The following is an 11,375-nucleotide window of genomic DNA, read 5'->3' as shown; positions in this document are numbered from 1 at the left end:
AATATGAAATTTGGTATGTAATATCAATGTAATGGGAATGCATAAAAAAATATTGAAAAATATTCTTGATAAAACTAAATGATCAAAATTTGGTGTCAAAATATTTTATAAAAAATACAAATAAATAATGCAAAGGCGTGTCATTGTGATTTGGTCCATCTTAGCTATCATTCAGATCGGCGAAAAAATTAAAATATATATATATATATATATATATAATAGAGAAATTATATATAATAGAGAAAGTATAAAAAGGCTTTCCCTTGACTAACTACCATTTTACCTACCCTTTTCTTGGGATTTCGCTTTTACCTATGTACTATTTTACCTGCTCTTCCCAATAACCGTCCTATTTAACCTATGACGTGACCCTGCTTTTAGTAGCGGCCGTTACCAAAGGGCCCCAAATTGAAAAAAAAGGAAACGGAAAAGAACTGGACGCTCTTATTAAGAACTAAAAGAGTTGCAGAGGAAGATGAGAATTCATCCACGCAAGCTTTACACAGTTCATCAATGGCGTCTATAAAGACTTATCAAAGGGCAGGGGATTAAACCCATTTGCTCTCTCTGTTTCATCTGTTATTATGCTTGGTATTTTAAGAGAAGATGAATAGTTTAATGGCTTAGGCTCTAGTTTTCGCTTTTTCGGACTTCGTGGAATTTGTTCAGTTTTTTTTTTTCTTTTTTTCAAGAGTTTTAAGTGATTCTTGAGATGCTCAAAAGATCCACTTTCGAGAAGGAAGCCAAAACTTTAGGGCAAAAAGATTTGGAGATCAGAAAAGAAAAGCAGAGCAATTAAGTTTCAGGTATGGTGGAATCAATCCCTGCTTTCCAATTGTTTCCATAAATAGCATAATTCTGTTACTTCTCTCAGTCATGCTTAAGTGAAGAGAGAGAGGAACTGAGCTTTCAGGACTACCATTATTCAATCTCTTGTATCAAAGATTCTTCCTTTATTTCCTGAAACAGTAAGCCGTTGCGGCTATGGCATATGCTATGTGTTACTGAATGAGGGAGTCTGAAATCAAGAAGAGAATTTCCGGAAATGGAAAACATTTCATCGCCTTTTCGTGTTCTTCAATAAGCCATTTGAAAGCTTCAGGTTTGGATCATAGTAGGGAGGGAATCAGTGTGTGGATCTCTGCTATCAAACTTTATTTCCTTAAATGGTAAGATGCATAGAGCTTTCCTTCCTTTTTTTTCTTTTGACTAAGATAGATTTCTCAAAATCCTCCATTTTCTCTTTTCACTAGGCTTTAAATTCGTCTCTCTTTAGACTAAGCTTTGAATTTGAATTTTGCAGAGAAGAATCTGAGGTTCCAACTGAGAAAGGGTGAGTAAGATTCAAGTCCATTAGAGCTCCAAATGATGTTTTTCGGGCCTGATCCAGCTTCTCTGCAACTTCATCACCCATTCCCCTCCTCAGAACCTCAAGATCCGCCATTGATGCCAATTCAAAGCTCTGGAAAAGAAATACTCTCAGACCCACCATTAAAGCCACTTCAAAGCTCCATCAAACCAAAATCAAAGCAAGTACGAGAAGCAGAGCAAGAACCGGAGCCCTTGATCCCAGGCCTCCCGGATGATATCGCTGTATCCTGTCTCCTTCGCCTTCCATTCCCGCACCAGTTGAATGTCAGGTCAGTCTCGTCTTCATGGAACAGATCAATATCCAGTCCTTCGTTCCTCAAACTGAAGAAAAAGCAGAGCCCTGCTTCACCCTATCTCTTTGTCTTTGCGTTCCAAATATCAACAGCCAAGCTTCATTGGCAGGCCTTCGATCCCCGCTCTCGACTCTGGTTCCTCCTCCCCCCTATGCCATGCACCAAGCCTGTCTGCCCACCGGGCTTCGCATGCACTTCAATCCCACAACAAGGCACCTTCTTCGTGTGCGGTGGCCTTCGTTCTGATACCGAGTCTCCCATGGATTCTATTTTCGTGTATCGGGCCTCAACTAACTCTTGGTCGGAAACTACACCTATGCTGACACCAAGATCGTTCTTCGCTGCAGGCGAAATCGAAGGTAAAATTTATGTGTCAGGGGGGACTGGTGCCAACGACGCGCTAGCATCTGTCGAGTCATATGACCCAGTAACGGGTCAGTGGGCCCGTGTGGCAGACATGAGGGTGGGCATGACACGCTACGATGCGGCAGTCTTTGCCCGACGCATGTACATCACCGAGGGGTGGGAATGGCCGTTCGACGTCCCACCCCGCGGTGCGGTGTACAATCCAGAGTCCGACTCCTGGGAGGAAATGCGCCGAGGAATGCGAGAGGGCTGGACGGGTCTTAGTGTGGTCGTTGAAGGAAACCTTTTTGTGATATCAGAGCACAAGAATTCAAGAGTTAAGGTTTACGTGCCCGAGAGAGATGTCTGGGAGTATGCCGGCGGGGGGTGCGTGCCAGGAGAGGTGCGGAGGCCTTTCACAGTTAGCGCAATTGGTGATAGAATGTATGTGGTGTCGAGCGGGTTGCATGTAGCGGTGGGGACGGTAGCGCGAGGACCTGGGGGGGTCTCTGTTGAGTGGGAGGTGGTGGCAGCACCACCGGGATTTGCAGAACTCATACCCTCATGCTCGCAGGTGCTGTATGCATGAGCCAAGACTAACCGGGTGGCTGAGCATGATCATTTGCCCTCCTGAGCCCGCTTGGTGCAGAGCACAGCCTAGAAGCAACCATGGTTGAGCCCACTTGTTGTAGAGCTCGAGCCTTGATGCAACCGTGGTTGACCCACTTGTGCTCCCCAGTGAACCCAACCTCTTGGTGAAATTTTGTGTTGTGATGAATATTGTTGGGAAGTGGGAGCCTTCCTGTCTGTGTGAAATACAATGGAAATACTAAGCATATGAAATATACTGGAAGTACCAAATACATTGGGAAAAACATCTATACATACCACCTATGAATAATCAGTGTTGTTCGTGAGCTCGGCCGAGTAACTCGACAAGGGTAGGCCGAGTCCTTAGGCCGAGCCGAGTTCTTGAGCATTTACATATACACCACCCATGAATAATTAGTGTTTGTGGACTCGGCCGAGTGATTCCGCAAGGGTAAGCTGAGTCCTTAGCCCGAGCCGAGTTCTTGAACATTATAAATTACACGGAAAAAAATTACCGTCATGTAGAGTATGAGGCTCACTTGTTACAACCCCATGATGCTACTTCTCAGATATCAGCTTTGATATCAATCGTTGGATCACACATTATTTTCATATACCAAATTCCATATTTGTCTCAAGGCAGAAAAGAAACCTCTTTTTTTGTTCAAAACACAAGTTTTTGAAAAATTTACTCTCAAGATTGTCTTTTAAGACACTAAGCTGGGTTGGGGTTTTGGAAACGTGGTTGTCAGTAGAGAAAAGGTGTCAAACACCCTCTTAACGTTCTATGTCATGTGGAGGCATGAATGGTGCACAAGCAACTACCCTCTCAGTCGTTTACATTAAGATCTATGATTAAAATAAATAAATGAACCAAACTATCCTTAGAATATTTCTGGATATTTTGGTTAACTTGCTTTTCTTTGAACCATTTTTAATATTTTTTTAGGTAATGCAAAATTTCATGTAAATCCAATGTCAAGAAAAAACTAAATTAAAATAGAACATAAAAAGGTGGCCTATTATTTTCTTCCCTTCGAATATGAACGGTTGGGAGTTGCTTGTTTGAGCATTCACAATCATATATACTCCATGTCACCCCTCCATCAAGAAAAGTATGGATTTATGGAACCAAGTCATATCCTTGAACTACATGTTCTCTATAGATGGTGCATTATTAGCAACCATTTGTAGGTGCATTATTAGCAACCATATGTAGAAGAAGCGAGAGTCTTCTGGAATTGAAAGTAAAACAAACTACAATTTTAATCTTTTTCGAACTCACCCGCTTCCTACATATGGCAATTCAATCAGCTCCCGTGAAAACACACTAGTCGAATTGGTTGAATTGGATTTTATAAAATAAATAAATTTAATAATTTAAAAAATACATTATATGTTAATATTTTTTACCCAACTTCATTAAATCAATCAAACCAATCTAGTTAGTTCAAACCATTTAGTTTTGGCTGCTTTTCGGTTTTACCGGATTTTTACTTTGAACCAAACAGCCAAGATACCGATAAGCAGTCCGACCAGTCCAGTCTTGATGACTATAGGTTGAATAGGGGATACAACAATGGCAAAGGGGTAGGAGATTTTGGAATATAAGAAAAGCTTGGGGAAATTACGGTTTTCATGGTTCGCATAGTGTTTTTTGTGTTTCTAGGTGAACATGTCAATAGTTTTGGGATAAGTATCGATCGTAGGGGTTTTTGTGTTTGGGGGCTCTTTGGCTTTTTTATTTTCGGTAAGGGGAGCGAAGGGTAAAGTTTTTACTTGGGGGAGAAAAGCACGATGTCTGGCTCGAGATATTCGAGAGGAATCCTTGGGTTTGGGAAAAGTCGGACTCGGGTTTCCACTCGCCGGGTGTCCAAACCTGACCCCGCTTCTCGAAAATTTTAACAAAAATATTCGGCGATGGGGAGACATAGGCAATTGTGGGGTGGTTTTTGGGCTTGGAGCTAGCCTTAGAAGTTAGAAGAAAGAGAAGTTCATCAAAATCCACCTCAGTTACGAACTATCTGATATTTTATCAATTTTAAACCATTACAACTCATGTAATTTGATGGAAGTTTGAAACTAAATCCAAAGATACAGAAAAATGTCAAAAATTTCATCTCTTGGATTTATTTTGATGAACTTCCCCTTAAACAATGAAAGACATGGGCAATTGTGAGATTTTGTGGACCGAAATTTTAAGCCTTTTGATCCGAGCGATTAGGAGATAGGACGTGATTTTTTAAACAATGATAGAGGGAGGCCATGGTAGCAGACACACTTGTAAAGAAGCTACATCTACAGTTTGGCATTCTAAAAAGCCAGATTTTATTTTTTTGTTTTTATTTCACGATTTAGCACAATTACCTTATTATAGGATTGTAAAGAAATGATTTGTATTTTTTTTCATTAATAAAATCGGATAGAGCCTTCTCTCCCGACTAACTCACCAAAGAGAGAGAGAGATTTTGGGAGGGAGAGATCATAAGAAAGGGGTAGAGGCATGAAGATATGGGCTACCCCGCGTGGCCATGTGCTTAGTTGGGTTGGTGGGTGCGTACTCTCATGCCTGGTGGTGGTGAACGTGGTGGTGGGGCCCTAATGTGTCAAATATAGAGAGGAGTTCGCTTCAAGCTTAAGTTTCTATGAAATTTCTCTCATAATGAATTGTGAGAGAGGAAGTGGTTGTGAATGGAAATGTGTGACATAACGGCTCACCTTCCATTCTTACCATTAACAAAAAACAAAAAAAATATCTCAAAGTTAGGGTATATTTTGAACGGTGTGGTTTGTATAGAGCCGAAGCTCTAAACAATCAAATTTAGAGCCTACCTTCAAATAGTATTGAGAAATGCGGTTTCAATACTGGAAATCTTTTTTATAGCCTTAAAATATATTTTCATCTTCATTTATAGCCTTAAAATATATTTTCATCTTCTTTTATAAAGTTTAAAGCTTCAAAATAGAGTAGATTGAGAGATCTATAAAAATCTTGAAAATTGATGGTCCAAAAATACGTTACAAAATATACTACTTTCAAAACTTGAAATCCATTTTTTTCTCATATCCATGTATCTTGATGTTGAGATGATCAATTTGAAAATATTTGGGCATCAAAACAACCTCTTCTGGTGAGAGTTTTGAGGTAGCCTCGAATTTGATTGTTTAGAGCCTCGGCTCTATGTAAACTTTTACCTATTTTTTGAAATGTAGGAAAACTTGTAACCTCTTGTTTGTTGCCAACTCATAATTTTAGACTAGAATAAAATTTTAAATGATATGGTATCTTTTGTGTAAGGGCATTCAACCCTTGATACACAGCTAATGTTGGATTTTTGAGTGGGTGCTATATAAGTTGTCAATCTTAAACAATCAATGTAGGGTCATCATCATCATCAAGTTCTTTTATCAACTAATTAGGGTCGGCTAAATAATGAAAATAGAGTATACTTCTAAAACTCCTAAGAAGGTAACAATTTTGGTATCATAAGTCATTACAATAGCCTAAAAGTCCATTTCCACACATAATTATAAAATTCAAAGCTCCATAGTAGATCGAGCATATCTATAAAGACTTAAAGTTTTTGAAAATGAACAGTGTAGATAGTGTGTTACAAGATGCACTATTCTTAGGAGTAGAAATCTTTTCTTTTTTTCATATTCATACATCTTTAGGTTGAGATGACCAATTTAAGGGTTTTCAAGCATTGAGACATCCTTTCTAGTGGGTTTTACACATGTTCCTTATTTTTATAACATAAGGTTCGTCCTTTGTATAGACTTTTTCCTATATTTTCGGGTGGGGATTTTGTTCTTGAACCGACGCACTCCATTCAAGTGCGGTCTCATTTCAAAATCCATATTAGATATGAGTTTTGGGTTTAAAATTTAGGTTGTGGCTTCTATAAGACCGAGGCCCTAAACCATCAAAGTAAGGTGCGCCTTCAAATAGTTGAGTTGGCCTGAAATTTTATTTTTACCTTGAATTATAAAATTTAAAGCTTCAAAAATAGTGTAGATCGAGCATATCTGTCAACATTTGAAAATCTTGAAAATTGACGATCCAAAAATACGTTGGAAGATCCACTATTTACAAGACTTAAAATCCATTCTTTTTCATGTTCGTACATCTTGAGGTTGAGATGATCAATTTGAGGATTTTTTGACATTGAAACAGCATCTTCTAATGAATTTTTTATGTGCACTTTAATTTGATTGTTTAGGACCTCGCCCGTATATAAACTCTTTCCTAAAATTTAACAGGTGATGCTCCAAAAATTTAATATTTTATACCTTTTTGGACAATTCACTTTAATTCTTTAAAATAATGTACTTTTAAATTTTATTTTTATATCCATAATTGCAATAATCAATGAATTTTAGATCTAAAATCTATTCTGAAAACAAATTAATTTTTAAAATGTATGTGGTCATGATAACAATATATGATAACAGAATGACCTTAAAGGTCATCACTGTCCCACATGGTATGGATTATATAATCCATATGGCAATGCCATTGAGCTGGTAATCTAGGCGGCCCTATAATTGTGTTTGCCAGCCTCCAACAATCGCCACTATTGACGTGTTTAGTGGGACCCAGGACTAAAATCATCTAAGGTCATGTTGTCGACATGACCACATGGATTGATCCAATCAAAAAGCTTGTGGGACGTTTCAATTATGTTAGGTCACGCATAAATATCATGACAAAATATATTCTCATCATCATTATCATAGTCTTTTTTCAACTAATTAGATAATGTTATTTTTAAAAAGGTATTGTATAGCTTAGGTGTATTACAACGTTCAAGAAAATTTAATTTAAAGTTTGAGCTTGGTCATTGGAATAAATGCAGCCATCTAATTTCACATCCAACGATCAAGATTAATTATAACTAGTTTGTACCAAAGATAAATGGTCTCATTGTAACTTTTCTTTTAAAAAAACCATCTAATTTATCACCTAGACCTCAATATGCTTTAATATTTTAAGTCAAGAAAGTAATGCATCTTATATAATGCACTATCTAAATCATCCATTTCAAAACAAAAATTAAGTATTTTTGGATCTACTCAATCTGCACTATTTTTTTAACTTTAAATTTTTATAATTAGGGAAAAAATGAATTTTCAAATCTCACAAGAGTTGCTGGTACCAGAATTATATCTTCCAACAAAGTTTAGAGGTGTGCCTTACTTTGATTGTTTAAAGTTAGCACACCTTATGCAAACTGCACACGACAAGTAAATATTCATTATCTGATTTATTTGGTTTGGTGTGTTAACCAATGCACATATTCAAATATATTTTGTTTTAAAAACATTATTTATGGATATTGGAAATGAAATTTAAGGGAAAGTATATAATGAGACCATTTACCTTGGATACAAGGTGGTCAAATTAATCTTGACCATTGGATGTGAAATTGGGTGGCTGCATTTAATTCATTGACCAAGCTCAAAGTTCAAAAGAAATTTTATAGAACTTTGTGACACATCCAGGCTATCAGATTTCACATCATATGGTTATAAGTAGTTGTGACTTCTTTATACTAAAGGTAAATAATCTCATTGCATACAACACCAAATTTAATTAGTCAATATTCTCGACCATCAAGATTATTAATTTACCCAAAAAAATTAAAAATAATATTTTTAAACTTTTCTAAAAGATAGATCACCATTCATTTTAATTCTTCACATATCATCACTTTTCTCTTATAAAATCATGGTTCTAAACATAAATGCTTGTAAAGTAAACTAAAAAATACATCGGGTTCAAAATCCATCTCTATAAAAGGAACTTCTAAAACATGGCCACATTTGAACACGACCAAACTTCTAAAACATTACCAAATTTGAAATGCGGTAATAAGTAGGTCGGCAATTTGTTTGGCTCCATAGAACATTACCACATTTGAAATGCGGTAATCAGTAGGTCGGCAATTTGTTTGGCTCCATAGAACATTGCCACATTTGAAATGCGGTAATAAGTAGGTCGGCAATTTGTTTGGCTCCTTAGTAATTATATGGGAAAATTACAAAAAAAAAAAAAAAACTTAAAGACTACACTTTTTATGCAACTTACCCCAACCGAACTTTTTTTTCTCACTTTCTTCTCTAAAACAAACTTTCTATGAAAATACCCCCAATGAGAAAAAGTTTGTTTTTAGATGGAAATGCCATTGCACAAAAATCATTTTGGTTAGATTTGACGGAGCGCATCATCACATTGTCGGAGCATCATCACATTGTTGGAGCGCATAAGTGTCGGACCGCCCTAAGATAACTACCGGACCGAAACTGAGTACTGTCATACTGCCCTTTACATAGTACCGGAGTCCTAGAATCCAGTAGCATTTACTGCCGGACTGCACTTTACACAATACCAGAGCCCTACTGCCGAACAATATTTTACACATTATCGGAGCCTTCCTGCCGAATTACATAGTGCCAGAGCTCTACTGTCAAATCGCATTTACACAGTGCCGGAGCTGTTATTTTGGTAGGATAGAGGAAAGCGAGGCATGAGTAAGGTAAAAGTAAGGGAGGGTAGTTTAGGTTTTTTTTATTTTATTTTTGATTGGTGGGTATTTGCATAGAAAATGCATTATGAAGAAAAAGTGAAAAAAAAAGTTAGGTCGGAGTAAGTTGCACAGAAAATATAGTCTTAGGTTTTTTTATAATTTTCCCTAGTTACATTTAGTGGATACAAAACTTACTTTTTGTGTGTGTGGGATGGATCATCGTAGCGTCCTTTACTTTCCTACCATCTAATAATAATACCTCAGACTTGGCAGGAAAGAGGTCAAGGGTGTTTAAAATTTCTTGTACCCAAAAACCACCGAAATTTGCCATAGATCACATGAGCCAGGCTCATTAGGATTTAGATGGACCTGGCTTATTAGGGCAGTCGTTTTACGTGCGGAAGCGATCTAATGTTCACTATAGAAAGTGTAGGTTCCAATGGCAAAAGCAACGTTTTGATCCCCAGATTTGTAGGGGTGGACCGTTAACCCAGAGATCCATGTTGGATCAGTGTAGAAAAAATCAAACCAAAATGGTTAATTGGATGCTGGATGCTGGACGCTGTTCAACCGGCCTAACTAGGCAAGTCTCGGGTGGTTAAAAAAATGTTAAAAACAAGGCACATTCAAATGAAGTTGAAAATTAATGAAAAAATAGATTTTAAATAATCGATTTGTGTCCAAAAGTTTTTTTTGAAATTTTCTAAAAAAGATGGGAAACTGTAAAAAGAAGTACCAATGGCCAAAAACGATTTCCAATACTTGCCAAAATGAATAAAAATATTTTTAAAAATATATTACAAACAAAATCCCTTATTGTTTTAGATTTTTATTTTTTTTTAAATACCAAGCCAGTTTGCCAAAACCAGCCCAAACCAGAGCCGACCAGCCGGCCCTGATCTAACCAGGTTTAAGTGGGCGGTTAGACCCGGACTTGGACCCAAACCCGAAAGTATTCGGGTCCAAAATTTGGACCCATAGTCCCGTCAGGTCTCGAGTCTACCCGTCAGGTTCCAAGTCTAGTCGGGTCCATGGCCGCCCTATGACTACAGACTTCCTTTTTTTCTTTACCCTTTGTTTTAACATCATACACTCTATGACTATGAGCTTCTATTTATTTGCCAATAATACTGTAAATGTTGTTAATATTGTGACAATATGAACACCTAGGACACGCCTAAATGATTGCCATCATATACCCTATGACTATAGCTTCAGGTTGGGTACGGGTTGGGTCCAGCTGGACCCAAACCCAAATAATATTCGGGTCCAAAATTTGGACCTATACCCGGACTTGAGGTTGGATCTACCCATCGGGTCCCAAGTCTAGTCAAATCCATTGCCACCCGTACAAACCAAGACCCACACCATCCGAAAGCTCGTTTGGTCCCAACCGACTTCCATCCAAATCGGTGATCCGATCATAAACCACCGCATTTTAAAACACTGGGACAAAGTACTGGTTCTACCTATTTCATGGTGTAGATCATTCAAAGACATGAAAAAGAGGATCATTTAAACTCCACGAGCCAGGATCATTAGGTCAATCACCATTAATAACTAGGGACCATTGTAGAGTGCTATAGTCATAATCGTGGCCCTCATTTTCAAGAGTGGCTGTCTCCAAGCTATGGTAGCTCATTATGGTATTTTCACTTTTGGCGAAAGTTTTCCTCAAAAGATTGTTGAGGAATGCCAAGAATATGTAAATTCTATGTGTGGTGGCTATTGGATGTCTGCATTGCCATAGGGATATCAGACAGAATTATTTCTTAGGGAGATTTTCATAACAATTATATATTACTTATTTATTATATTTTAAAATAGTCTCATGTATTTTATACTTTGCAATGTAGTTCAAATTTTTTATAACATAAAGTGTCTTTTAATTTTAATTTTTTCATTTATATTGTATTAGCCTTGATTTTAGTATATTCATACTTATCACCATCACACACGTATAAAAATAAATAAATAAATAAATAAAATTCTCAAACTACCTTTATAGTATTTAGGGGTTGTTTGGTAATTTTATTTTTTAAAATTTTTTCCATATATTTAATAGGTGTATGATAGTGAGAAACATGGGTATATACCAAATTTAAGCTTCATACAATGTATATAAAAAGAGATAAAACGAAAATACACTTTATGTTCTCAAAAATAGAATTTGATTGTAAAATATAAAATATATGGAACTATTTTGAAATATCAAAATAAAATAGAATTTACGTGTAAATTTCCC

The 11,375-nt window shown here is 36.9% G+C and overlaps 1 protein-coding gene across 1 annotated transcript; it reads left to right on the top strand.

The window, feature by feature from the left end:
* Positions 1-410: 410 nt before the first annotated feature.
* On the top strand, positions 411-2,884 carry AFR (Galactose oxidase/kelch repeat superfamily protein). The gene is made up of 3 exons (XM_006845533.4): positions 411-806; positions 970-1,169; positions 1,304-2,884. Exon 3 carries the CDS (start codon positions 1,366-1,368, stop codon positions 2,596-2,598), a length of 1,233 nt encoding a protein of 410 aa, XP_006845596.1. The 5' UTR covers positions 411-806; positions 970-1,169; positions 1,304-1,365; the 3' UTR covers positions 2,599-2,884.
* The last annotated feature ends 8,491 nt before the right edge of the window (positions 2,885-11,375 follow it).

The sequence above is a fragment of the Amborella trichopoda genome, chromosome 12, assembly GCF_054954075.1.
Source record: "Amborella trichopoda isolate Santa Cruz 75 chromosome 12, AtrichopodaSantaCruz75HAP2 v2.0, whole genome shotgun sequence".
Classification (NCBI taxonomy): domain Eukaryota; kingdom Viridiplantae; phylum Streptophyta; class Magnoliopsida; order Amborellales; family Amborellaceae; genus Amborella; species Amborella trichopoda.
Note: the sequence above shows the minus strand (reverse complement) of the source record. Positions and strands in the feature narration are given on the sequence as shown.